This window comes from Nipponia nippon, unplaced genomic scaffold (genome assembly GCF_047370975.1).
Source record: "Nipponia nippon isolate SJK-2023a ecotype South Korea unplaced genomic scaffold, ASM4737097v1 scaffold_3, whole genome shotgun sequence".
Classification (NCBI taxonomy): Eukaryota; Metazoa; Chordata; class Aves; order Pelecaniformes; family Threskiornithidae; genus Nipponia; species Nipponia nippon.
In genome coordinates, this window is record NW_028262347.1 from 113,356,906 (window position 1) to 113,384,508 (window position 27,603).

At 38.8% G+C, this 27,603-nt stretch overlaps 1 protein-coding gene across 1 annotated transcript in view; it reads left to right on the top strand.

Annotated features, from left to right (window-relative positions):
• CFAP58 (cilia and flagella associated protein 58) overlaps nt 1-27,603 on the top strand; it is a 68,196-nt gene that overhangs the window by 35,920 nt on the left and 4,673 nt on the right. Inside the window, exons 13-18 of the mRNA XM_087766043.1 lie at nt 3,085-3,225; nt 3,579-3,802; nt 5,801-5,912; nt 8,127-8,231; nt 25,376-25,495; nt 27,027-27,160. Coding sequence (XP_087622169.1) covers nt 3,085-3,225; nt 3,579-3,802; nt 5,801-5,912; nt 8,127-8,231; nt 25,376-25,495; nt 27,027-27,160 — 836 coding nt within the window. The remainder of the gene's footprint in view (nt 1-3,084; nt 3,226-3,578; nt 3,803-5,800; nt 5,913-8,126; nt 8,232-25,375; nt 25,496-27,026; nt 27,161-27,603) is intronic.

Sequence of the window (27,603 nt, forward strand, 5' to 3'; positions counted from 1 at the left end):
TCTCAAGTGCAAACCCCATTATATTACACTTCACAATCTTGTATTTCTGTGTGACTAGCAAGCATTATTCTTCTGGGAGTTAGGCAGTGCCTTTTAGTAGGTCCCTCTGTGCAGAAAGTTATTTTAATATCATGACATAAAGCAGCAAAAATCTGTTTTAAATCAAAGGAAATCTGGGCTTGAAGCTCTGGTTTTTCTTCTTAGCACTGGCTGCAGCCCATCCTTAGATAAGCTATTAGATTTGTGGTGATATCTCAACCCAATTTGCTGCGCTTTTCAAAGATTTAAAGAGTTAGTGTCCACAGCAGCTTATTTTTTCTCTTCACTAAGCACTAGAAAAAAAACAAAACCAGGAAACAAACAACACCCCCCAAAACGAAAAGTCCCCTACCACTTTCCACAATGTTTTCTTTTGTCAGTTTATTGCTATGCTGCAATGACTCCTTGAGTTTTCAGCCCCTCTCAGCACATTAGAGTTATGACAAGATGCCAATAGAGCTTTTTAAAAAGGTGATGAATTTGTGTTCCTGTACCTGATCTGTCTCAGAGTTGTTCTGTCCGTGATGGAGAAGTCAAACAGCATCTCATTTCCTGTGTGCAACTTTCTGCCTTAACTAGTCCCCAGTTCTGTCTCATCACCTCAGAACTGTCTGCCATCCATTTGACAAACATATGATTGCTACATGGTTTACCCACTCAATTATTCACTAGCAAGTATGTCCATACACTGACATCACATTACTGACTAGCTTCAGGGTATTGTGGTCTTCTACCTGAGTGTCTCTGCTGAATACTAAAGCAGAAGAGAATTCAAAGAGGGAGCTGATTGACACAGGCACAAAAGAACCCAATTATTTGTGTAGCAAGCAGGCTTCAGTTTGTCCTGTTTGTGCTGATGTGAAGGAAGCAAGCAAGCTGTTCCTGGGAAATCAGTTTAAAGAACGCGCTAAATCATGGACTGGGAGTCATAGGAATGAGATTATAGAGACATTGGATTTATGCCTGCCTCAGCTGGCATAAAGGTCTTAAAAATGTGTAATCATGGTAAATGAAACAGAGGACGCCTGATCCAAGCTCCATTAAAGCCAGTACAATGCCATCTTTTGGTTTCAGTTGGCCTTCATACAGGCTTGTGGATCAGACTGGTTTGAAAATGTTGAAAAATATGTATCTGAAAGCTTTAAGAACTATGGCCCTCCAGGTTTGAGCTGCTGTCAAGTGCTTTTGTATATTTTTGTAGATGTTCATGCCTGTCTTTTTTTTTTCCCCCCCGTAGCATTTTCTAGAAAAAAGAATGTAAAACCTCTGACTTGTTGCTATTTCAGCATTCTGTGTCCAACCCCAGTTATACCTTTTATAAAATTCATATTTTCCTCCCACATCTAAAAAAAATACAAAAACCTTTTCCCTTACGCTAATATCTCAGAATCTAAACAAGAATTTGGTTTGAATTTGGTTTGAGATATTGGCATAGGTCCTATATAAATTCTTCTTTCTTGCTGACTGTTTTTCAGTTCTTACGAACTCTCTGAACCAACTTGAAATGAGGTGTGCTGATTTACAGCAGTTTCAGACCTGACCATTTTCCTGCTTGCACAGTGACTGTGTTTATTCATTTCCTTTTCTCTTACCTAATGTACACAGACTGTCATACTGTAGTTTTTAGCATATTTAATCTCATTGAAAGTTCTGTTAGCTTGTGGGGCCTTTGTGTGGCTTAAAGTATTTATGTTCTTTACTGTACAAGGCAGTTCAGATTTATTTTAACTTAGTGCATTCCAGTGAGGAGATTTGTTTGTATGAATGCTTGCTGCCAACATCTAATACCACTTCTTGTTTACAAGTCATATTTTTTCTGACATAAGGAGAACATAGAATTTTGATATATTAAAAAAATATTATCCAGCAATGCCAAACACATGAGCAGTTTTACATTTGTAGACAGCTTTTGCACAGTGTTGATTGCATTTCAATATGAAGTGGCTTGCATTTTTATTCAGCTGATGGATTCTGATGAACATCCAACACTAAGTAAGAGAGATATGAGTGTTGCACATATGGGAAAATGAGAATTTTATTAAAGGCAATAAGAATGGAACAAGCTATTTTATTACGACGATGGAATTCTTTCTGTCTTAAATCAATATTTTTACAGGTGCAGCCTTCATCACAGCCTCATTTTTCAGCATTGGATGATGCTCTTTCTGAAAAGGCAGCTTGAACATCATCCTTTATAAGGGTCAGAGTTGTGGCAAAGTCTTTGAGTCAAGGCTTGAAAGTTTTCATACCTGTGAAAATGGACTGTAGTCAGCTAGTTCCATCTTGGCTCTAAGTAATTGCCTAGCAATGATAGAACTTTCTAATAATCCAAGAAGACCTTATTAGTTTTTATCTACATGCATGCCTGGAATTATAGAGTTCATGACAATGGGATAGAGTTATTGGGCAGATTCCGGTGTTAGTTTGTTAGTTGTGTGCAATCACTGTAACAGTGCATTACTTCTCCTGCGCTTAGGGACAGCCCCTCTTTTCCCAGTCTTCCTCATCTACACATCCACTAAAAAAGTGCTAAAGCTCTTTAATTTTGCTCTGCCATGCCTGGTTGCCATCTTTTCCATGAATTCTGTCTGTCTCGAGTTGATGCTAATTTGTATTACATAGAATGTTGCCCTTTCCAGCAAGGTGAGCTATCCTTTCTCACATCCCAGCCTGGCTCTGAATTTATGTCTGCTAGATTATCATAACATAACAACTCAATTGAAAAGCTTTCCAAATATGACCTATTTTTTTTTTAAATTTTTATTAAATGAGGTGCCTCTGAATTAAAATTTGAGCCATTGTCATAGGTAAAAATCCATCCAAATGTCTGTTGTGTATAACACAACAATATTAAAATACTCTTTGCAACATTTCTTTATGGGTCTTCATGCTTGCTTGTCTTAGTGATTTGTTCTCAAAAACTAACAAAATATGTACCTCTGAGGAAACTCAAAGGATGTATGAGATTTTATTAAAACCCTAACTCTTAATCCCAAGTTTATGTAACGGGAAGCACAGTTTACCTATATTCTTTGACTTCATCAGGCTGAACTGCTTAAGATGAAAAAACAGGCTCTGGAAACCAAACATTTTATAGAAAATCAGGAGGCAGAAGAGAAAAAACTCCTGAAAATCGTTGCTGATGCTGATGCTGAGAGGCTGAAGCAGGAAAAGGAATTTGCCCAGGTAAGAATCTCTAATTTTGCTTTTCAAACACACTGCATTCTGTTCCCTCATTTGTGCAGTGTATTTTTAAGATCAAGATCCTCAGCTACTGTAAATGTGGTACTACTAAAGCTTTATAGTGCTGTTGAAACAAAAATGTTAAAATACTGAAGTGAACGGAATACATGGTTTATACTAATCAGGTGACTGAACCCTTATAGGGGAAACTATTAGGCACTTGCCGTATTTCTTTCACTAGTAACACTGAAACCTCTTAATGCACATGATTGTGACTGATGCAAATATAGTCATGATACTTTGGGGTTGTATTGAGAAACTGTAACTGAGATTATTGCTTTGCCCTGCATCCTTAGGTTGTCAATGAGAGAGATATCCTAGGGTCCCAGCTTGTTCGACGCAATGATGAAGTGGCTCTGCTCTATGAAAAGATAAAAATCCAGCAGTCCATCTTAAACAAGGGTGAAACCCAATATCGACAGAGAATGGAAGACATCCGACTTCTCAAGCTGGAGATCAAAAAACTTCGGCGTGAGAAGGGAATACTTGGCAAAAGTGTGGCTAATGTGGAGGAGCTCAGGTAGAAAAACTGATTTAATACATTTCCATAGTGACTGCATTCGTGATTCTGTGTTTGAGACAGAAAATATGTTTTATGCATGGTAAAGATCTGTAGCAACAAACATTATACCTTGGAGAAGGGGATTGTTTGCTTTGACGTCAAACACAGACTGGATTAAATTCACAAAACAACAACAGAAATTATGAAAATTAAGACAGAGGAAAAGAGGAAAAAAGACATCTTGGCCAAAGTTGAAATAGTTTCCATATTTCCTCTTGTAGTGTGAGTTACTGCCTACAGAATAAACTTGACAGACAGCAGCAGAAAAGGTGTTCATAGTTCAGTGAGCTACTTAGTGGTACCCAAGGCCTGAATTAGCAGAACTGCTTTTTATTAGGCAATCCACAGAGGATGGGGAACATTTGACATATTTATAACAAACCCCTGCACATTTTCAGAGCTCTCTCCTTCCAGATTTATATGTAGACTTGCTCTCTGAGAAAGATTTAGTTAAATTTTCATTGAAGGTTGTGTTTCTTTAAAACAGAAGTTTAATAGCCCCAGCCTGATTTATCTCCTCCTTCTCTGGCTTAATGCTCCCCTTCTTTTTTTAACACTCCAGTATTTGAGGTGTATTCTTTGCTGATGGGAAACTACTGTCATTTTCTGTAGAATCAGTCTTGGTTTGTAAGGACAGGCAGCTATGTTTTCAGCAGATAACCATCGTAGTAATTCTATGTAGCTACCACAGTTTTGGGTGAGAACTTTAGCTTAACTGTATCAGCTTTCTTAACTGTATCCATGGCTTTCACTGGAGGAAATTAACTTCAATCTGTGGTCAGTCCCATTGACTCCAGTGGAATTATGCCAGTTTGATTTGGTGTAACAGAAAAGAGAACTGGGCACAAAACATTAGCAATTGCAGTTTTCATCGACTGCAGACAGCAATAGGATTTGAACTTGCTGCCCAAATGCATTCAGCTGAAAGTCTGTTACTGTATTGAAACTCAGTGACGGTATCGAAGTATAGTGCGATGCATGCCATGATAGGCGGATCAATTCTTGCTAACTGCAGCAGCAATCACATACTTTAATGAAGTCCAAAACCATCATGAAAACTGCCTGTCGAAAGACTCCATTTATCACTTGTGCTGCTAATTAGCTTTCTTCATTTGCCAATTGGAGATGTGGGCTTTTTTCCTCTTCTGTAACCTTGTCCAACCTCACAGTAAAAAAAAGGCCTTTTTCTCTCCAGTGAGCTAAATGCAACTCTGAGCTTAGTGGGAAAAGATTCAGTGGGGGAGTAGGCACATGGTGACCCTCCACCCCCTCTCCCCTTGCAGAACTTACAGGATCCGCCCACCAAAGTGATAAGGGTTGGACCATTGCAGAATGTGCCTTTATCCCCCCATAGGAGCGTAGTTGTCAAAGCATCTTGGGAGTGCTCAATTAATTTTAGATTCAGCAACAAATCACCCCTGAAATTCCTTGCAGAGAGGTAGTAAAAGAAATCAAACTTGGGTTCTCTGAAGAACACTGTCCATCATACTTGGGTTCTAGAGTGTGTTTTATTTACTGGATTGTGTGAGCCATGTAGATTTAAAACCTTCTTTCAAACACAAGCTGTCAGATTCAATACAGGAGTAACTGGGTATGACTCCATAACAGATTCGTAGGTTACTCTAGATGAATTAACTGCCCTTCTGGCCTTAATGTACATGGGAAGATGTGGGCAGTGAGATCCAGTAAGCTGTGGAGTAGGTGCCCCTGGAACTGATGAAAAGTCCCTTTTTTGAGCCATTCTTACTAAAGTGAGTGAAGAGGTCTAACTGTGTTATCTTCTGGTTCCACCTGTATAGTAATATTGGTGTCGACTGCTAATCACAGGAGTCGCTTTGCCAGTGCCATAGTGCATGGGAGAATGGTATGTTAATGTTTATCAGTGCCTTGGTCACATTGTTGTGTTTTTGGTGTGGTTTTTTTTTTTTTTTCTTTTTGTTTTATGCTGGTCTTAAGACAGGAGGTTCATCACATGCGGAAGGAACTATTAAGGGAACAGACTCGGTGCAAAGTTTTGGAAGAAGAACTGGAGAATCCCTTGAATGTTCACAGATGGAGAAAATTAGAGGTGATGTCTCAGCATTTCAAGTTCCCAAAGCCCATATTACCAAATCAGTGACACAGCACAAAGCCTATTTAGTTTACTGTTATGCAAATTACATGGAGGAGCAGGCAGACTGAAATTTCCATAGTACCAGTGGAATGGTTAACTGCTGAATCGTTTCCTTGCACAATGCAATCAATCAGTGTTATTTTTGTGTCACTTTCTCAATGAAAAATTGCAGAGGGATTTGTAAAGAGCCAGTCAAATGCTAAAGGGAATAAGAATGCATAAGGTGATTTTAGAAGGAGGTGATTCCTTAACATGGATAATGAGAAAGAGGATGACATGGGAAAGATACAATCCTATCCTCACCAATTAGAGACACGTATATGGGGAGAAAGCCAGAATTAGAAAGGGTCATGGAACAGGTAGACTGGGGAATGGACAGATGTGAAGTCAGAAAGTAAATTACGTCTGTGAGAAAAGGAAGAGGCCTCCACATGAGCAGTGGTGGGCTCCCAAAGATAGCCATTCCAGATAATCTGAGTTCAAGTGTTACGTAAACAGCAAATCTAAATTTTCACACTATTCAAACCCGCAAAATGAAGGGGAAAACTAAAAAATCTGTCAAGCACAGACCAAATATATGAACATCAATTGGCATCACTGGATATTTTTGAAGTCAATGCCAGCTGAGATTTCTCTGTTGCATGGATCTCTGATCTGATGCCAGCCTAGGTTGCTTAGCAGCTCTAATAATGAGTGGTAACATGCTAGTCCCTACAGAAGCAGAGCTGAATATTTTGGCTGTGCCTACTAGCGTGATAGTTAATTTCTGATCTTTCCATGCTGAGCTTAAAGCTGAATGGTGTGCTTAGCTCTTCTTATAGAAGGGAGATAAAACGCAGGATGCTGAACTAGGTTAAATACATCTAGGTGCAATCTCCAGCAGCACCTTGTAACAAAGGAAAATCAGGCCAGTCAAAACATCCAGTGTTGGGAAAATGAATGTATGAATAGACTGATAATGGGAAATGACGTCTTTTCATTGTAGGTCACTGGTTTGTATTTGGAGCACAGAAAGGCCAGCAGATGGCAAGATCCATATGAAATAATCCTGATGGGGTTTTGGTTCAATTCCTAATGAACGAACACCCTCATATCACTACACTTGTCACAAATTGGCACCGTGTTTGGCCAGTGCTATAAAAAAATCAAGGACTGAGTGGGTCATGGGGACCGAACTACTTTTTAGCCTGCTTTCTCAGGAAATGATGTTGTGTTGTGAGCACTGCATGCGTATCTGTGTTAGTGTTCGAGTTACACTTGAACTGATTAGTCAATTTAGATAAAATCAAAGGATTAAAAGCTATGAGATACCAAGTTCCTTATAACCTCAAGCAAATATTCATAGAGCGGGACTTTATTGGAGCCTTTACTGCATCATGAGTTTAATCCTTACGAGCCATCAAAGACACCACAAGAGAGGAGAAACCACATGGGACAGAGAAACCCTGTTGTGAATCCCTGAGCAGGGAAAAGCTTCAGTCAGAGTTTGCTCCTCATTAAAGGATCCGACAAGAAGATACAAAGTGGTGGGAAAGTAAGGTTTGCTGGCTGCTCCTGACAGAATTATTTGTTTGCTCCTTAGAGCTTCCTCTAGATGCAATCTGTGACAAAAGAATGAAAAGGGAAGGAGAGACATCTACTAGCTCCTGATCTTAACTTCTCAACCTGTTTCAAAAGACTATATTGCAGTTACTCTTTCTTTTGTTCAAGAGAAACATCTTCCTCTCCTTAAAACTCAATTGACACTGTTTGAAGTTCTTAAAACAGTGGGACATACTTGTACTGCTCTTCATATGTCAGTGGGCAGTTTCAGTTTCTGCTAAAAATGGTATACAAACCTTTTCCTTCCCTGCCACATGGTTCTACAAATCTTTGTTGGTTTGGGGGTTAAGCTCTGAAGGACACCTATATATATTAGTTGTTTTGAGGAGGATTGATGAGGGTAATAGTATTAAACATGAACATGCTCCAACTGATCTTCAAGAGGCAGAGATTCCAGTTTCAGGACTGCTTGTGTAAATGCCATTTAAAAAACCCCCAACAATTCCCCTGCTCCCCATTTTATATTTGTCACTTTTGGACACTTAGATATTATGGTTTTCATTTGCAGGCAAGAAACACTAACTTGTTGTAATGTATAATTTTTGAGACTGCTTTGCTCTTGTCTAGGCCAGTGACCCAAGTACCTATGAGCTGATTCAGAAAATACAAAGACTACAGAAGCAGCTTATCAGCAAGACAGGTGAAGTGATAGAGAAAGAATTGCTCCTTCAGGTACTGCAGCCTCATTATTTTGTTGTATCTTATTAACATATTTGCCTTACACTGCATTCTCTGTCTGCTCGGATATGCTTCCTGAATGTTATTTAGATGCATGACTTTGAATTTCTTTTGCATGCCCCTTAGATAGCTTTAGATGGCAGCACTGACTCACTGAAAGAGAACAAATAGCATCTGATTAGTTGATTTTTATATCCTGGTTACTGATACTTGGACAACTCCGCAAAATAAAATTAAAGGTTTGCTTTATTTTATTCATGTCATAGATTAGTCTTCAAGTCAGTGTTAGACTTTTGGAAAGGCTTTTTTGTCCTTTTAAACATGCCTGTTATGACCAGGACATGAAGAAAATCCTTGTTTGATTCCATTTGTGCTTAGCTTGGCTTTTGGCAGAAGGAATCCTACAGAGTTTGTGTGATTTAGATATATTGCTGTCTGGGCCATGTTTGACTTCAAGGTCTTTGTGCTGAACTTTGCCAAAAAGTAATTTTTGTGATAGCTTATCTTTTTTTAACTGTATCAGATGTCCCTTAACCCCAGTGATACCAACAAGATCTATATTGTAGAATCAAAGAGAGACTATATTCCCGTAGTGCAAACATTGCTATCAAATATAACAAAAAAGGACTCTCCTTGGCCTTCAACCATAGGTGTAGAACTGGGAAATTTGTCTCCTGCTCTCTGATGACTGTAGAGATAGCTACAGTTTGCCAGCTCTAGTTATGATTTTAACATCTTAGTCTTAAATACCCTAATAGTCTTGATGCCTATGTTGGGTATCACTCAATGGAGAGCAGAATGTGACCTGAAGCTCCTTCTGACTTGAGAAGAAGCTTAGCAGATGTTATCAAGGCAGGGTTTGTCTCTCTTTCTTTATTGTTTCATGGGAAAAAATAGATCTTCAATTTCATTTGAAAGTAATGTATGGTGTATTATGCCTTTGCTTGGAAAAATGTAATCTTTGTTGCATAGCACTGAAATGCTGTCAGTGAAATAGTTTGTTAGCGTACACAAAATGTAGCAAAAATAGCTTCAAATTTACTGTGCTTTACCCATGCACGAACCCAACTCTGTTAGATTTTGACATAGTCTCTATTGAATATCTTGCATTATCCTTAGTGTGTTCCTATTTAGCTATTATTCTTATTTAGAAGTGAAGAACTGAGATATAGAGGTACTAAGTTGCCTGTCTAAGAAAATCTTTGAAATAATAGGTATTTGAGCTTAGGTTACTATACTAGCCATTGGCACAATCTTTCTGTCTATGCAGCAGTCCTTCTGTGGCAACTCTACGTTTTTTAAATTATTTTCCTAGATTTAAGTCAGAGTTTGGCTATATGAAATTTAATTATTGTATCTGGAATTGTTAATGAGATCCTTTGCGTCCTTAATTCAGGCACCAATTTCATATGCAACAATGCTGAGATGAAGGTCTCCCTCAGTGAGATTGATGGTAAAGATAAGGCCAAAAATACGACACTCCACATTCTGTTCAGGGCTTCACCATCAACGTTTCTGAGCTCTTCTCTGGTTTGCCACAGTATTTTCAAGTCCCCTACAATGGCTGAAATGGGGCTGTTTCATAGAAGGGCATGCGTAAGGAGAGGTAACCAGAGATGGAGGGCATCCCCCAGCTCATTTCATCAAAGGGCTCTATTTCCAACTGGTCGTTGGCGTAGGGCTGGCACGCTAAGTGTACTAGTAGAGCTGCTTCTGCTGAGTGTCTGGATAACCTTGTAGCAGTCGTTTTATTGTTCTTTGGACTGCTTTTCCTAGACACATGTAACATGGTATGATGATAATATCCATTTTGTGAAGTGCTCTGATACTCGCTAAAGCAAAATGGTCACTAATAACTTATGGAGCCTATGCTATCATGTTCCAAACTCCTCTGGTGAAGGAGCGAGCCTGAGGAACACCTCCAGCAGAAGGAAATGAACGGAGAGCAGGAATGTTAACTTTCTGGAGGGAGCTGAGCGCCAGGAGGGTTGCTTCATCAGGCCCCCTTCTGGGCAGTGTATCCTTATTCAATAGAGAGTATAGGGTTTGATCCTGACTGAAATTTACCATTATGAGAAACAGCAGCAATTTAGCTCCCATTTCTGGATTTTCTAATTTTTGTCCCCTCAACATAATTTGTCTTGCTTAGTGAGTTTGCTGTCTGGTCAATATAACAGCCAGTGTATAAGGCACTGCTCTCCCCATAAGGTCTGATCATTCCTTTTTTTTTTTTTTTTTTTTAATTTTTTTTAAAATCCTGGTAAATCCCCTCATGCTGAAAGGCATTCAACATCCTTTTTTTTATGGGTCTCTCGTGGAAGTCAGCTCAGTTCAGGTCAGTCAGTCTCTGCTCATTTACAGGATCGGGGGAATTGCTGACGACTTAGCCTGCGCCTAGTTGGTGTGACGTCCCCTGTATTCAGTCAGACACTGCAGGAGCTGAGGGATACAAACTTATTCGTTTTCCCCATGTTGTGTTTGCTTGCATAAGCCACACCTCCTCACTCCCAGTTGTCCTCATCCACATCTTGCCCTGTGACAAGGGCATAGCCATGGCGCGTATCTGCTTTAAAACGATGTTAATCTCTTGCTTGCCATACATAACTGTTTTTATGTGTGTGTGGCCATCATGCTGCCAAATAGGATATTTGTTGAAGGTGAAGCTTGCGAGTGTCTGTGTCTATAATTTCTGTGTGTGCATATTATATAACTTAAATTCCCTCACATCAAAGTGGAGTAATAAAATGGAGTGCAAAATACTATGTGGATTGAATATTGAGTGTTAAAAACACCTTTGGAATTTAGAAATAACCCACATCTGGAAATGGTTGAGCCCAGTGTCAGCAACCTGATTTGTAGTTTGATTTGTAGGGTATTCACCTTGCTGCATCCTCATGCAGAGCCATAATGTTAGTATAAGGAAAAAATAATTCCATTTGTATTGTATGCACTGTAGTTCTGTCTTCTGACTGTTACTTTTTTTTTTTTTTTTGCAAATGGTCTTTTAAATAAAAGTGGGTTTATGCAGGGAACAATGTTTCAGGATGAGCTGGATATATAAATGGAAATGTTTGCTAAGTAAGGATCACAGTGTATACGTTCACGTAGAAAAGCATCTGCTTACTTTACCTGCTCTTGATGTGTATTTGATCATATCCTTTTTATTAGCTTTTTCACTATTTATCACCTGTTACTTCTTTAAAAATGATGCAGCAGTAAAAGCATGCTACAATCCATGCTATGTGATAAAAGAATGATTTGCTACGTTTCAGTCAGAAGATTTTGATTGCTGACAGTACAGGAAGAACCCAGCTTGACTCTAAAATCCCATACAAAAATATCTTTCTTAACCTGTCAGCAGGGCACGTTTTTTGTATCAGACATTCACTGAGAGGTATTGAATATGCAACATGATGAATGCTGTTTTTTTAGAATGACTTTTCAGAGTTGAACACTAATAAAGGTGTAGAAAGATGCCCTATGTTATAGAAGTTATTAAACTCTTTTCTTGTTTCTGATTTATCTATGCCCTGTAGCCACAGCATCTTGGGTTATAACCTATCATCAGCTCTCATGCACCAAATAAACGTGGACATCCTGAGACTTTGAAGAGTAGCTGCAAAGCAGGCGGTCGTACTTTCTCCTTTAACTCAGACATTCTCACGGTTGTGAGCTGCTGTGCTGATGAAAAATGCGGTCTTAAAAATCAGATCCAAACCCAAGGTCTTGAATACTTACAGTCAATAAAAATCCAATGGCATTTTTGCCAGACATAGGAAATGTTACTTCAGGGTTAGCCTGCTTCCATGTTTGAGTCATTACCTTCCTTCTGAATTTACGCAGTTGAAAGATACAGCATTTTTTGGTTCTTTTCTAGACCATTGAGTAATACTGCAGGGCTTTGTGAAGAAATACGTTGTGTGTTAACCAAGCGATTTCAATGATGGGTGAAGGTCTTTGTGAACGCATGTGGTATGAGCAAAATGTGTTGTATAGCCATAAGGTATAATTATTAATAAACAGAAGTGCTCTGCTGAACAAATCCTGACTGCAAAAAAAATACTTGCTCACTTTGTATGTGGGGCAAATCCCTCACGTGACTGAAGCTCTACTGCTCTGCTGCATACTGAACAGTGATGTGGTAAACTCATGATGTAATGTATTACCTTGTTAGGATTATGATTAGTCTGGGTTTAGGAACTTATCCCATTAAAAGTGAATTATGCACTGCTTTATTTGTTTCAGATTTAGTTCTTTCTCTTCAGAGTGAACTCCTCTAATATGATTTTATGTCTGACTGAGCGGAATTTTATTCAGCTGCACGTCTCGGAATGGATAACAGTGGGAAGATTCACATTATATGTCAGTTACCTCCATTGTCAGTCATCTCAGATGATTGTTTATAAAAGATCGTTCATATGTAAAAGAGAGATGTGCAACCGAGATTATTTGTGGAGGGAGGCAAAGGCAAATGTGTCTCATTTAAGCCTTGCCTATAGTAGTGAAAGTATTGTTCTTCTGTATATATATATTTTTAATCAATCACTATTAATTTTAAGTTGTCAACAATCAAAGACCAGGACTGGGCAATCAGAATGTGATGCTTCCAGGCTGTTAGCATCTTGAGCTCATAGTTTCAGAGAGTGCAAGGGCAAAAGGCATGATTAGCTCATATATCTGACTTGGAGATTACAGCCAGATAACACCCACATGTCCTTGTATTGAGCCAAGTTTTGAGCTAAGTTTCAATCCCCCCAAAGAACTGATGGTCCCACTGACAGAGAGTAGGAGGGGCAGAGGGGATGCTGCTGTCTCCAGTATAAATCAGCAGAGTTTCATTTTGGGTATTGTAAGATACAGGGAGGAGAAAGCGAAAGGGACTTTCTCTGTGACCTTGGGCAGGATACGTAGCTTTTGCATGCCTCACATCAAGTAAAAAGGGAATAAAATAGTTTCCACTCTTACAGTGGTGTGTGAATGAATATATTAGAGACATGACTCAATTCAGTAGTAACAATAGCTAGCTGATCACTCAAAATAGGCAGATGTTTTATTTCATTTGTGCTAACTTGGTAGTAGAGCTGTTCTGTCCAATTTGAGGTTCTTGTTGCTATAGTGTCTGAACATATACATAACCATCTTTATTTCTCAGAGCTGGTACTATAGTTTTATAAAGAAATCTGCTTTAGAACAGTGTTTTACCATGTGGGTTTATGCAGGCTGGCAGCTACTGAAATCAAAGTTTTCTCCCAGATAATGGAGGAGCTTTGGGATTTGCTTCCATGTATTTGTTATACAAAAATTTTCTGCCCATTTATTATCTAAAATACTGGGGTTTTTTCAATCTTGTATCATTTGTTTCAGCCTCATTCATGAGAGCCTAGTCCTCTTGAAAATAATTTCTTTCCCTCGCTTGGCAGTTTCATGAAGCATGCTTCTGCTAGGTTCTTCATTGCTCTCTCAGTGCTCATGCAGCTTCCATTATACAGCATGTAATGCAGAGAAGAGTGAGCAAATGCTGAGTAAGAGATTTGCTCATTGGACAGCCTGCTAGGGAAAATAAGAGAATACAGTCCTTTTACCTGCCTTTATTTTGGTATTCTTAAGGCCCAGTTCAGTTGTATTTTAGGTATTATCCATACATCTTCAAAATGGGTGAGATTTACTTTACCCTCTCAAATTTGTCATTTATATATTTTTGGTGCTGAGTATAGATTCTACTTGGATTTGAGAGTATAACCTACTTAATGTTACATGTAGGGTAGATAGTCTGAGTTGGGAATTTTTTTTGCAGAATTGTCTATTTTCATAAAAATAACTGGAATTCACTTCAGGAAACTAATGACTGTAGAATCCCTAAGAGTCGCTTTTGACCTGCCCATTATTGTCTCTCTATCATCTTGCCTTTAGAGAGATTTTAGCAGAAATAGTTTGGGAGAGTGCTTTGTCTGCACTGAAACTTACAGGTGAACTGCAAAATCCACTGCCAAAATACAATCCTTTCTTTACTGCTCCTTTATCATTTATATATAAAGTCAGCCTTTTGAAGGGATTTTTCCATCCGAAAATGAAAAGGGAAATTTTCTTTTTGGCTTTTTGTACTTTACTAGGACTTGGCTCTTTTCTGTCTCTATTTCCTGGAGGATTTGATTTCCTCTGGAAGCACTGGATTAATGTCCTATCTTGTGGCTGAGCTGGCGGTTCTCTCAGCCCTCAATTAAAGGGCTGAGTATATTGAGCTTTAGGCCTTTTCTATGCTTAAAAGTACTGTTCCTACTGGCAAAAAAGTCACTTTTCTGATTTAGCTTATACCAGCTCTTGAATGACAGAAGACTTTCTTGCCAGTATAATTGCATCTAATTGCATCGCCAGTAGCTGGCATAGCCATGTCAGCACAAAGAAATTGCACCACTAACTGAGAAAGCTAAGCTGGCAAAACTTCTAACCATTGATCAAATGGTTCCTGACATGGGGAAAAAAAGCAGAAAAAATGCTTTTCTGTCCTTATAAAAACCTAAGCGTTGTTATGTACCTTAAGGAAGAGTAGAGAGAGAAAACACTACCTGGTGGAGTGTGGTTTTTGAGTTTATGACTCCAGTTCTAAGTTGGTGGCTAGAATTTAGAAGGATTTCTATTAGAATATAGAAATGAGAAATATAGCAAGGACTCAGGCCCAGCATTTACTTTTTGGCTTTCAGCTGGGCATGAATAATTTAAAAAAAAAGTTTACTTCCCCAGTGCCATGCAGAATTAGGCACTTGTGTGTCAAAGGCACACTGTAAAAGTTGCCTTGATTTAGAATTGGACTCCAAAGAGAATCTCTGTTCTTTTTTCAAATGAAAAAATAATGTATTCCCATGAACTCTGGCTGTAACCCAGTTCTAACTAGTGATGAACAAAAAATATCTAATTATCAGCACAATATTTTGATGCACAACAGTCTACTGAGTTAGTGCCATCAAATTAATTTCAGTCCAGTGCCTTGGATCTGATTTGAACTGGAATCTCCAATGCACTATGAAGTGACACATGGAGATACTTAATGCATTGAGTCATCCTTCAGGACTACTTTTTCAGGTTGGTTCCTACTTGTGCCATCCTTTTATTTTCCTTTTGTTGTGCTTAAAATGTTCATTGCTGAACTACAGCTTTGACTGGGGATTTTAACCTTGACTGTAAGTGAAAATGTTTTGTGTTTTAGTATTGGTATTAAGTTGAAGGATTAATGTCTTTTAGTGATTCTATGCCCGGCATGAGGATTTCTCCATACAATTAGAATTTCTGTAGCACCTTTTGTTCTGCCACTGATATAACTTTTCCAATTAATTTAATGATTTATTTTTAAAAGAACTGATTGTTTATCCAGTAGGGTTCTGTGAGTAGGGTGGAACCACTCACACTGAGCAAACTGTAGAATCATTGTGTTAATTCTCTGTGCAACTTACCTGGTCTTGTATGCAATCCTGTGATGATGTAATAAGTAATCACACCTCATAAACAGGAAAGATAAGAGCCACCTGTGTGAAGGTCTATTGAGGGTCTACATATCTACCTGAAAGTTTTGTGTAAGCCTTAAGAATTCAATAGGGATTTGAGGGATGTTCAGTTCTTGCCCCAGCTCCCCTCTGAAAGGAGTTAATTTCTATTTCTGTGTATTTTGAATATGCTTCTTGGTGCATTAGTTTATTTTAGCCCTTCTAATCTCAGTCCATCTAGAATTAGAAGATGTTCTATGCTATAGAAACTTACAGCATGATAAACTGCTCTTAAAAACATGCTGACATTTACATTCTTCCCCTCCTCCCACATATGTTTCAATTCAAATGGAAGAGAATAAAGTCTTCCCATGAAAATAGCCTTTTTGTTTCTTTTTGTTTAGGGCCTGTTTATTTGAACAGGATTTTGAAAAAACAGGCAGGAAAGGTGGTGATTACTTTAATTTCATCAGGTGAAGATAATCAGCTGCACTTTAGAGTAATAAAATAATTTTCCAATAAAAATAGTGCAAATATTTCTGGCACTGGGAAATGGGAAGCAAAGCAGATTACTTAGCGATCAAACAAAACATTTTTGGTGAAGAATTTTCTTAGTGGAAGAGTTTAATTTTTACTGAACCTTTGTGGAACTTGTGCTCTCATAAACAAAACAGATTTCCCACAATAAATGGTTTTGAACAGAAGCAAGGTGCAAATTTATTTGAGAAATTAGAAGAAAACAGATCAAAATAACTTCCGGGGATCTGCACCATTATTAGCTGCTCTAACGCTGTTTTAGTCAGAAATATTCAGATGCCGTTTACAAAGATGAGGAAGTTGCAGGTGGAGTAGAGATCTCTTAGGGTTTATAAGTGGCAAATGTACATGAATGCATAATCTGCTTTTAAAGTTTTTTAGGGGAATTGATATATTTACTTGAGTTTGAGCTTGAAAGAGAACTCTAGTGGGTCATCAGATGCTATCCCTCCACATCATGCAAGATTGATTTAATTACACAAATACAATCCTTGATAGATGAATGTCAAGTATAGATTTGTTTTCTGCGTTGTAATGCATGCACTCCCAGTCCATGAATTTTAGCATGCATGAGAGAGATTGTTGGCTTGAAGTATACTGTGGTTTATAGTTGTGACTTTTTCTCCCACGCTTCTAACCTGCTGCTGTAGTCTAGCCCTGGTGTTTCTGAAAAGCAAGGAGGAGATGTATTGGCTTACTCAGCATGGTGGTCCTGGGAGCTTGGGAGTTTCACTTCTGTGTATCTTCCAGGAGTTTTAGTGATTTTTGGCAATTCATGTAGCAACTCTTTGTGTCCAGACCTTTTTGTAGAATGAGAAGAGGGTCGCTGCCCTGGCTGGAAGCAGTACTTCAGCATAAGTACATTAAAGGTTTAACAACACCCAGATACTGAAAGGAGGAGGCCATATAAGTACTCAAGGTACCTCACTGTTATTTGTAATCTGCATCAGAAAAGCAGAAACAGTGATCACCAAAGTATTTTATTCAAATGTGTTACATCTGGTTTGAACCCAGAAATCCTGAGCATGGATACCTTGTGTCATTAGACTTAAAATATTTTGTAAAATAGCCCATTCCTAAAGTTCTTATTCAGTCAAAATTGCCATTATCTTCAACAATAGTTCACTAGAACAAAGCTTGAGTAAAAAGTTCCGGAGTTGTTCCAGTAAATAACAAATAACTGAAAACAAACTTATTTACTCCTTATTCCTGTATTCAGCATGTATCTGGGAAAGAAATAAATCTGCTGTGCACCCCAGGGTAAAGTATATTAATCAACCAGTTATCTCGTTAAGGGAAAGTAAATGACTCTCTGTGCTGACTGAATACATTGCAATGCACAAACTTTGCAGTGCTGTTAGCAATCCGATACTGATTGTCAGCCATCCAGAAGCTGCTCGAGAAGTTAAAATACTGGAGGACTGCAACAGCAGTGTCGCAATACATTCACAAGCCCCTATTATATAGTGTGGCCCAGAGCCAGCTGCAAATCTTTATTATTCAGGTGTACCCTTTGGCAAGCGTTCTTCCATTAAGGCTAGGGTATTCTGCTTCTCCCTCAGCAGCAAGATACGGACAATCTACAGCATCCCATTCAGTAATGGATTGTTATTTTGTATGATAGTTGCAACAACAACAAAACTCAACAAAAAAAGACGTTCCACAGGGACAGACTAGACTTTATCTATTTCAGATCACTTATTTTCATTCTTATAGTAGTGTGGATGGTGCTGTTGTTTAGAAAACAGATGCAGAAAGATGGAGCAGCGCTAAGGCTGTTTTAGGGCAGTTAGGGGCAGGCAGTTAAACACATCATCACTGTGGTGGTGGTTTTATTGTTTTTTTTTTTTAAAAAAAGGCAGCTTAAAATTGGACACATGAGGACACAAACAGGTGTAGAAAGAATCCTGTTCCTCATTCCTCACTCTAAGACAGCCAGACACGAGCTGCCGAGTCCACAGGAGCCATGAACCCCACGTAGGGAGACTCTCTGCCAAGTAGGGTGCGTCAGTCAGCCAGTTGCTTCACATCCTCTAGGCTCAAGCTCAAGTCTTCCCGTGCCTGTCTTAGTAGATATAGCTGTAATCTTAAACAGGGGATGGCACACTTGGGCACAGCAGTTCTTTTTACATGAACATTAGGATTCACTCTCTTTCCCCTTCCTTTAGTCCTGTTTCTGTTTCTTTCGCTTTTAAGAAGCAGGCAGGGGGAGCTGAAGCAGAACTCCTCGAAGGGTTGCAGAGAGTCAGCTCTAATTACAGTGAGTCTGAAGGAAGCCATCTATTAAAACATTCATGATTTCAGAATTGCCATGTGTGTTTCTTAGATGCACTGTTATTTCTTAATAGGTTCCAAAGTATAACAGGAGACCACTCTGTCTTCCCTGAGGTACTTGGCATATGCAGGGAAACTCTGCTATCCTGTCAAAAAGATGTTGTAGGCTTTACTGCCTAGTTAGACAGGTATTTGTAGGTTTAAGTGGTGGCTTGACTTTGAGACAGCTGTTTAGAGGTAGCAATTCAAGAACACCAAAGGACTTGAAGCTAAGTGCTCTCATCTTTCAGGGAAATCTAAGGATCTAAGTCAAGCAGGTGATTAAAGAGCTGTAGGTGCCTAACTTAAAGATAGGTATTTCTAGAAGCAGCTCTGCAGTTTCTCTGACCCTTCGAGGTCATCTGTCAGTTCACTCAGAAGTGAGAGCAGAAGCTGGGTCTGCTGGGAATCCCCATCCCAAGCCTCCACCTGCAGGAACAGCTAATCATTAACAGCAGAGCTGTGATAATTCACCTTTGATTCATCTGGTATTTTTAAAATCTAAATGGCTATTGAATAGCTAAAATACAGGCTGTTACACTGACATTAAAATACAGCGGTTTTAAGTCAAATAGTCTGTATTTAAAGAAGAGGATTTTTTTTTTTTTGGCTTGTGTATAACCCTGTATATAGTAATTATTACCCAGTAAAAGGTTCCCCATTGTTTGCTTTGTAGACTTATTCACTTAGAATATTTAGGTTCCTTGTTGATAAGATTTGTATCAACCTCTGAATCTCCTCTGGAACACTTTAAGACAAGCTGCTACTAGAGTGTGAAACAAAGATTTGTTTAGAGCTCTCTTCAGTCCAACTGTCAAGCTGCAGGCACTGTGGAAATAGTTGGAATATTTACATCAATCCATGCCGTGACAAGGGTAATTCTCACCTTCAAGGAACAGCTCACTTTTCTACTGTGTGGATATATGTGCATGTGTGTTCCTGTTTGCACATACAGAAGAACAGGGGATAGTTAATTGATCATCTTCTGCAATGTAAAGTGTAAACACTGTGATTAAATGAGCTACTCTGATTAATGATTTTATAAACTCTTGTGTAATGTCAATAGTAAAAAGGGAATTGCAGCTGTTATTTCAGCAAGAGGCATCCATGCCATTTTCTTCTGACAGATTGTTATCCTTTTGTCTCAGAGTTCAGAAGCTGAAAGGAGAGAGGGATACATAACCTATTTGTTTGTCCATTGGAAAAAAAACCGCTGTTTTCCCACACACTTCCTAAGAAAGATACAGTAGTACCAGTACCAAGCAATAATAATAAAAATAATAATAAGTTGCAATTGCACTTTAGCTGGAAATGTTTGTACTTTGTTGTTCCTGGAAGATGGTAATAATGCAGCATTCAGCTCTTACTGTTACAAAAAAGAATCAAGGGTGAAGACCTTAGAAGATGCTCCAAGGTGTTTTTTCCTCTCTCATTAAGCTGTTTTGAAAATGCCAGTCAATTTGGTGCAGTCTGCTCTGTGCCAAAGGAAACAGATTTGCTCTTGAGAAGCATTATTATCAACTGGAGGGATAAGTCATAAGACAGGTTAAATTTAACTCCAGCTAGAGCAGTGCGAATTTCACCAAAGACAGGGAAATGATCCCAGCCTTTCCTTCAAGTCGGTGGCAGCGATTTAACAAGATAAACCCCAAGCGTCTCATGCAGTGTTAGTGTTGCCACATTGTGAAAGGACTTCAGTGCCCTGTTTCAAACCTGAATTAATTTGTCCAATAAAAAACCTCACATTGGACAGTTAAGGGGGGATCTAGATGATGATGAAAATGCAAGCTGTTGTAGGGAACTGCATGCTTGCAAAGGTGTTTGCTGATGGATGTGGAATAGACAAGAAAGAGCAGGAGCTTTTGAAAAGTGTTTATTGAGAAAGTTTATACTGCACATTTCTCACAGTGCTGGAGGCAACTTTCTTCTATCGTTATAAAATTTGTGAAGGTTACTGTATGCTAATTTTTTCTACACTTCATAAAACTTTTAATCATAGACATCGTGAGCCAACAGCTACTCTGTTAGGTATACACATACACACAAATAAGTGTGCAGCTCATACAGGTAAAATGTCTATGACTAGATACGTATGTCTATGTATGTATTGAATTCAGATTTCAGTGTCCTGTGTAACACTTCTGAAAACAGATCACATCCCCTTAAGGATGCTCTGCTGCTGCATGGCATCATAAACAAAATCACTCTGGAGTTCAGCATAGTGCTGACATTTTGGTTATAATGCCACTAAAGAAGAAACCCCCCATGGCATGTTGACTGACTTGTTTTCCTCAGCAAAACTATGAGGAACCGTAGTGTGCTTACAGAGTTACTGTGTTGCTTTCTCCGCCTTATTAATTAAAATAAGGATTTTTAGCTAGGTTAAATGTTTTTGGGTTTCCCACCATACGCTACACTGCACACTATTGCTCTACATTGTTATCTGGTTGGGTTTTTTCTTTAGCTCAATTGCTGGAGACAGGAGCTAACATAAATGAAATTTACTCTGAGTCAAAGGGTTTGGGATTTTTTCTGTGTAGGGTTTTTTAATAATTTGTGTGATAGAAAGCTTTTGGTGCACAGTAGGATTTTTGCGGGTCTGGTGGAGAAGGCTGTTGGTGTGCTGCTATGCCAGGTAAATTTGTTGAATTATATACTTGGAAGGACAAGCTGATAAAAACAAGGAAGCTGGGACTTAGTGGCCTATTTCTGCTGTGAATATATCTTCATTAAATGTGCGGTCATCCATCATCTCTGCTCAGAATGATACCCTGGGCTAACTAACAAGATGGGTCATTTCAGGAGTTTCCTAGTGTCATGGTGAGGGAGAAGATTATATAAAATGGAGTCTCATCTTTAGAGCTAATACTAGGTGCATTGGTCTATCCCAGCATTGCTGACTGCCTCCCACTCCTTGTCAAAGCAGTGAAATGCCTTGGTGTCATTTTGGGAATGTGTCTGATGGGGCTGATGGTCCCTCTGACAGGGAACAATGAGCAAATTGGGCTGTGCTGGTCAGCAGCAATATCTTCTTTTGAAGTAGGATTGTGCTGGCAAAAGTGATTCTTCTTGCTGTAGACCGAGTAAACTCGTGACCACTGAGTCCTGAAGAATCAACTGAAATTTGCCAAACACCCACCAGTCCTCTGCAGAAAAAAATTATTTTTTCTCAGTTTGCTATAGAGCAAGCAGGCCAGGAGAACTCTGGATTCTGGCTGAGACAGCAGCTATTCAAATTTAGGGGAAAGCAACAATTCCCCCACCCAATTAATACGCGAGAGACTTAGGGATGCAGAAACATATTGCCATGGCCGAGCCTAAAGGCAGATCTGTGGGCTCCTCAGAGCTCCCCTGGAAAACAAATCTAAGAAAGGAAGGGCTGTTCTAAAAATAATGTGGAGTTTTATTTACACAATTTTTACAGCAGGTATTCACAGAGGTGCTGAAATTCTCTTTGGAATGCCTGAAATTTGACACTAGCCCTCAATCTGAGTCTCCCAGTGTGCCCTACATACACAAAATGAATGTGCCCTCATCTCTCCACCATTGGCTTGGCTTAGTTTATGCCATAAACCAATAAAGCTGGTTGACATTATGGGCTCAGTCCTACAGTCAAACACCTGCTGAATTCCATGAGAATTTTGCCATGGGAAGGATCACATAAAAAGCTTTGGTACTGGCCTAGACCTGGTCTGAAGACATGTACATTACTCTTACTGGTGAAGGCTTAACAGCATGGAGTTACAGAGAGATCCGATAGATCTTCCTTCATCTCCCCAATAAGAAAAGTAGTGCCTCTCAGTGTGTTTGTGACTTTAAGTTCTTTTCATCTCAAGAATGTGTAACTCTGGCAAGATGTATGTTGTGTTTGCAGCCTGGCATGAGGACGGAGGGAGCGTGAGGGGAGGCAGTTTGGGACAAGCCAAAGAAACCCATCTTGCACATGCTATACTTATTCTTGCCCAATGGGTGTAGGATTTCAGGATTTTTTCTCCAACATAATCTGCGCAGCCACCAACAGAAATAAATGGAGTTTGTCTTCTACTTTGGACAAAATAGTGTTAACTGACTTCCAATAGGCACCAAACAGATCAGCTTACCCTCTTGTTTTTGAATTACTGCTGCACTGCTGATCATCATTGCTGACTTATGATTTTCTTGTCTGTATCAGGATACTTTCTCTCCATCTGGCCCCATTGGGTTCTCAGACATTTTAAAAGGAATGCACATGCATTTTACTTGTTTCCAAAACAAAAAAGCAACAGAGATCCATCTTCTGGGGGTATTAATTTAAGCACTACAACTGAAAGCTACTTTGAATACAACTCACACATCAGACAACCCTACAGGTCTTTCTACATGTTCTATGCTGTGTCTGATTGATAGCTGGCTATTTATAAGATATCTGCATGTAATACACATTGCACAGCTTGCCTGTCCTTTGAATATAGCTAAAGTATTGTAGAAGCCAAAATTTTTCTTTATTGTTTTGTGCTGATTGTTTTTTTCCTGGGCATTCCTGATTTCTTATGTGTAGAGATAAAAGGACCTGCTGTAAGCAATGCATTTTTGGTGGTAGTATCACATGTACCTTGTGACTGACTTAGATTTACTCTGGTGGTTGCTGTTTTAAAATTAATTGAATTTAATTGTGGGTTTGTTTTTTTGTTTTTGTTTTTGTTTTTGCCTCCTGGGGTAAAATGTCAGAAATTACAGAAATGCCAACCTGTGAATATAAACTTTTGCTGATCAGGAAAGAAGTATCCAGGATTTTCTCTTAACATTTTGCTGACATATGGTGCCTCTAACCCAGTGACAAATTAATTGACTAGACGTAAAAGAGATGGACAGCGCTTCACAAGGAAGGACAGGTTATACATTATAAGACAGCTGGTTCTGCCTCTGTTGGATTATGGAGACAATATACATCGGACAGCTAACGAGTCTCTGTTGCATAAGATAGATTCTCCTTATAATAGAATTGCACGCTTTGTCTCTAAATGGGGTTATTATACACACCATTGCACAATGTTTGAAGAGCTTGGTTGGCCCTTGTAGAGGGTTAGGAGAGAAATAAATTGGAAAACAATTGCACATAAGACCTTCAATCCATCAACTGCTCCATATTTATCCAAATTACCGTTACACTCTTCCAAAATACAAATCTGTGATACATTCAGGGGTGGAATGTTAATACTGACTGGCCAGATTTTGACAAGGCAGATTTTTCTTTTGCTGTTGTTTTTAACTTGCAGTAAAATCTTGCTTCCTCAGGAAGAAAAGGTGGTAGTGAAAACTACTTGTAGTGACATAACAACTCTCTACTGAGAATGAATTCTCAATTTAATTTTTGCCACTATGCAAACTTCAGTGTGAGTCTCAGGAGGTTTTGATTTTTCCAGAGATAAACTGTGAACAACTTCATTTATAAGGAACTCTTCCTCAGTAATATTCAGAGTTTAAGGGCAATGCTTGCAAAAGTAATTTATGGTTTGAAGTGCTTCTGGTTTTGGGTCCCAACTTGTGACCATTATAGTGCAAGGTTTTCAGAAAATGTTGAGGTCTGAAAACTCTGGACTTCTTATGCTCTTGAAGACTGGACACCTAGAATTTTACATCTTCAAAATAACAAGCCACTTTTTTGAAAATGCTGGCTCAACCACTGAGCAAGGCCAAATGTAGCAATTCTAGGTGATGTAATGGCACCATTTCCCACATCGATGGAAGAATTCTGTGGTAAGAGTTGTAGACAGAGCTTATAAAAAAGACAGCAGAAAGGGGTTTTGTCAAAGCCATTGTAAATAGCCAGCTACCCTAGCTCCTACTTGGCATTTTTGTCTTCTTCAGTTAAATCTTTTGTCTGCTAGTCTGACTTCCAGTCAAATAACCCTCCTTTTTAATTCCAGCTCTCCAGGTACCAGACAAGGATGGGATCTTGCTAAATAATTTAAATAATAACAATCTTTTAATCTGACAGGGTACATACTAAAAATATTGTAATGTGCACAGCTATGAAGATGGCTTTGTTGAGTGCTTTATTCCTCTGACTAAAACCAAGTACATCCTCAAAACACAGTAGAAAGCAGACTTTCAGTACAGAAAGCTGTAAGTGGGTCCATGGCGTGGTTTCTGTTTGGGCATGGCTATATTCAATTCCCACAAGTGTACTGTTCCAACATGAAGGAAGAGGAGACACATGACAAACAGAAATTACTTGGTGGTAATTGTGCTAGTCATAGTTATTGCTATTTATACTTTCTTTTCCTTTCCCAGTGCCCCTGCAGTTAAACTGAAAGATTATATGTCTATATGTATGTGTGTGTGTACATGTGCTTTGCAGGATTTTCTTTGGAAGAAGAAGTTATTCTTTTGTACAGTCCTTACCTGACATTTCTATAGCCTGCTCACATCCTGTTGGATGAAGCTATGATCCTTAATGTAAGGCAATGTGGCTTATAAAAAGAATGATGGCAATAAGCACAGTTACTAGTAATTAATTTCCCACCCCTGGATACCTTTCCAGTGACTGTTTTATGTTCTCTGTGGTAAAGCATGCTCACTGATGACAGTGTTTAAGAGTATTTCATTCGTGGTTCGAAGTAGCTGGGTGTTTCTCTTAATGAGCTCTCCCACTGCTATCACAACAACTTTAAATACCTTATGGCTAGTGAGGAAAGACTGACACACAGGCAGATTTGTTTCTGCAAATATCTTCCTGATTGAGTTGCATTTTTCAGTGAGGTTGATTTCATCACAGGTTGTGCTGCTGCTATATTAGTTGTATAAGAGCTTTTCCTCTTGTCTTTTTCTTAGGAAAAGGAGAAACTGTATGTGGAGTTGAAGTACGTCTTGGCCCGCCAGCCTGGGCCTGAAGCTGCAGAGCAGTTGCAGCTCTACCGGCACACTCTCCGAGAGAAGACGAAACAGCTGAAAGTAAGAGATGCCCTTTATCTCTGGCTGAGAGGCTGCCAGGATTGCAGAATGACTTCACCAGTGATCCTGGGGAGCAAGGCTTCAGGAAGATTTTTGATGCTCAGTATGCATGCCTTAGTATATTAGATCAGGAAAATAAGATTAATACTGCATCTTTCCAAGGGAGAACCAATAGTAGTAGAAGAGCTTTTTTTCACATTATGCTAGTTTGTTTCATTAAAATAGAGGAAAAGTCTTATTAGAATATGAGTGTGCAGCACAATGCTGTAAATGCTTTTTGTGCGTGGGCATTCTGGGACACCATCAGTTTTCCGTTAAGCTTATTCTCCTTCCCTTTTCCTGAACTATTAAGATCTTTAATAGGCAAATCAAAGCCATTTCATTTTCTTTTTAACAAACTAGTGGGAATATATTGAGAATCCAATCCTAAATTCTTGTTATTTCTCTTGCAATGCGTACATGTATATTAGATTTGCAACTTTTATAGTCATCCCTGTAAGACAGGAGTAACCTGTCCTAAACCCTTGTCTCTAGAAGGGAGGATTTCCTGGTTCTGAAGGAATCTTATGGGAAGCTTTGAAAGCATGATATTAAAAAGTGATTCTTTGATAGAATAAGCTGATCTTCCCTTGTTCTTGCCTGCATGAAAGATCAGTCTCCCCAGGAGTTCATCTACTTCTACAGCTCCTCTCTCTGTTGAAGTCATCATCTCCTGTTCACTGCATCATAATCACGTCTATACTAACCATGAGGAAAAAAATGCAGGAGCAGATGGGCCCTTAGGAAACAAAGAGGCTGTTATGCAAATCTTAGCTTTCCATGGAGAAGAAAAACAATGTAGAAAATGTAAAATAGAAGCCAAAGTTTAGCTAAACTGAATGTGATTTGAAGTTTTCCATACGGTTCCCATTTGTCCTTAATGCAGTCAATTGCTACTGTGTATTTCAGGCACAGTGTGCTGTAGTGTACTGGCTTGCATGCTCTTTTGTGGTGCCAGGTCAAGCTATTCTCCTTAAAGAAGGAAAACACACTATGCATGCTCCTACTTTTTTTAAAGTTTACTGATTCACATGAAAGCAGCATTGTATTCATATTTACACTACCTGGTACTACTTTGCCTGTGTGGATTTAATTACTTCATCTAACAAAGTGGATCCCTGTGAATAAAACCCATTATTATTAAATAAATCCCTGCTTTATTATTTTTTAAGACCTTAATTTTGGGTTTTCACCCAGATTTGAGTCCCAGAACATTAAGAGCTAATGCATGTATTAATACCATTCCCATAATGCTTGGGGCATATTTTACATGTTTTATTGTGGTTAAATGGCATAGCCTTAATTTTGTAAATTGTCCTTAGGTGAGCAGGGGTGATCAAATGAAACATCATGATAGAAAACGAGATATGGTGGAAAATTATGATGTCTTATGTTGTCAAATGTGAAAGGCAAAAGGGCTTGTAAAAATACTAACTTATGTGTAAGAGAAACTAACGTCTCCTGTTTCTGCTTTTTGCCTTTTGTTTGTTAGGTTTTGTCCTCAGAATTGAATATGTATGAATCACAGAGCCAAGAATACAAATATGAAATTGAACGGCTTGCCAATGAGCTTCTGAATGTGAAAAAGAAATATCTGGCTCAGAAACGCAAGGAACAACAGGCCAAGTATGAGAAAATAACAGTTTTATCTATGCAACTTTCTGCATAAACTAGATTTTTTTTAGACCCTGCTTTAGCCTTTTGATCAGAACGTGGCCAAATTTGGCTGAGGTGATGTAATATTGTTGCCTAGTTTTCCTGAATGTTACCCTTCATATTACTTCAGTCTGGTCTAGATTTATCTATGGCCAGGACAAGAACATCCAGCAGAGATGTTGCTGACATGTTCTGCAGTCCAGTTAAATTATTGATACCAATGAGATGGTGCCCAGAGGACACAGATTAGTGTCAGGTCTCCCATGTTGAACGAGAGATCCTCAAGCATTATGAGGACATCAATGCATTTTACAAGTTATAATTATAATGAAACAGCATCTTATATGGGAGACAACCTTTCTTCAGGTGGCAACTACATAATTCTGGTGTAAGAACAATGTCGTTGTTTCCAA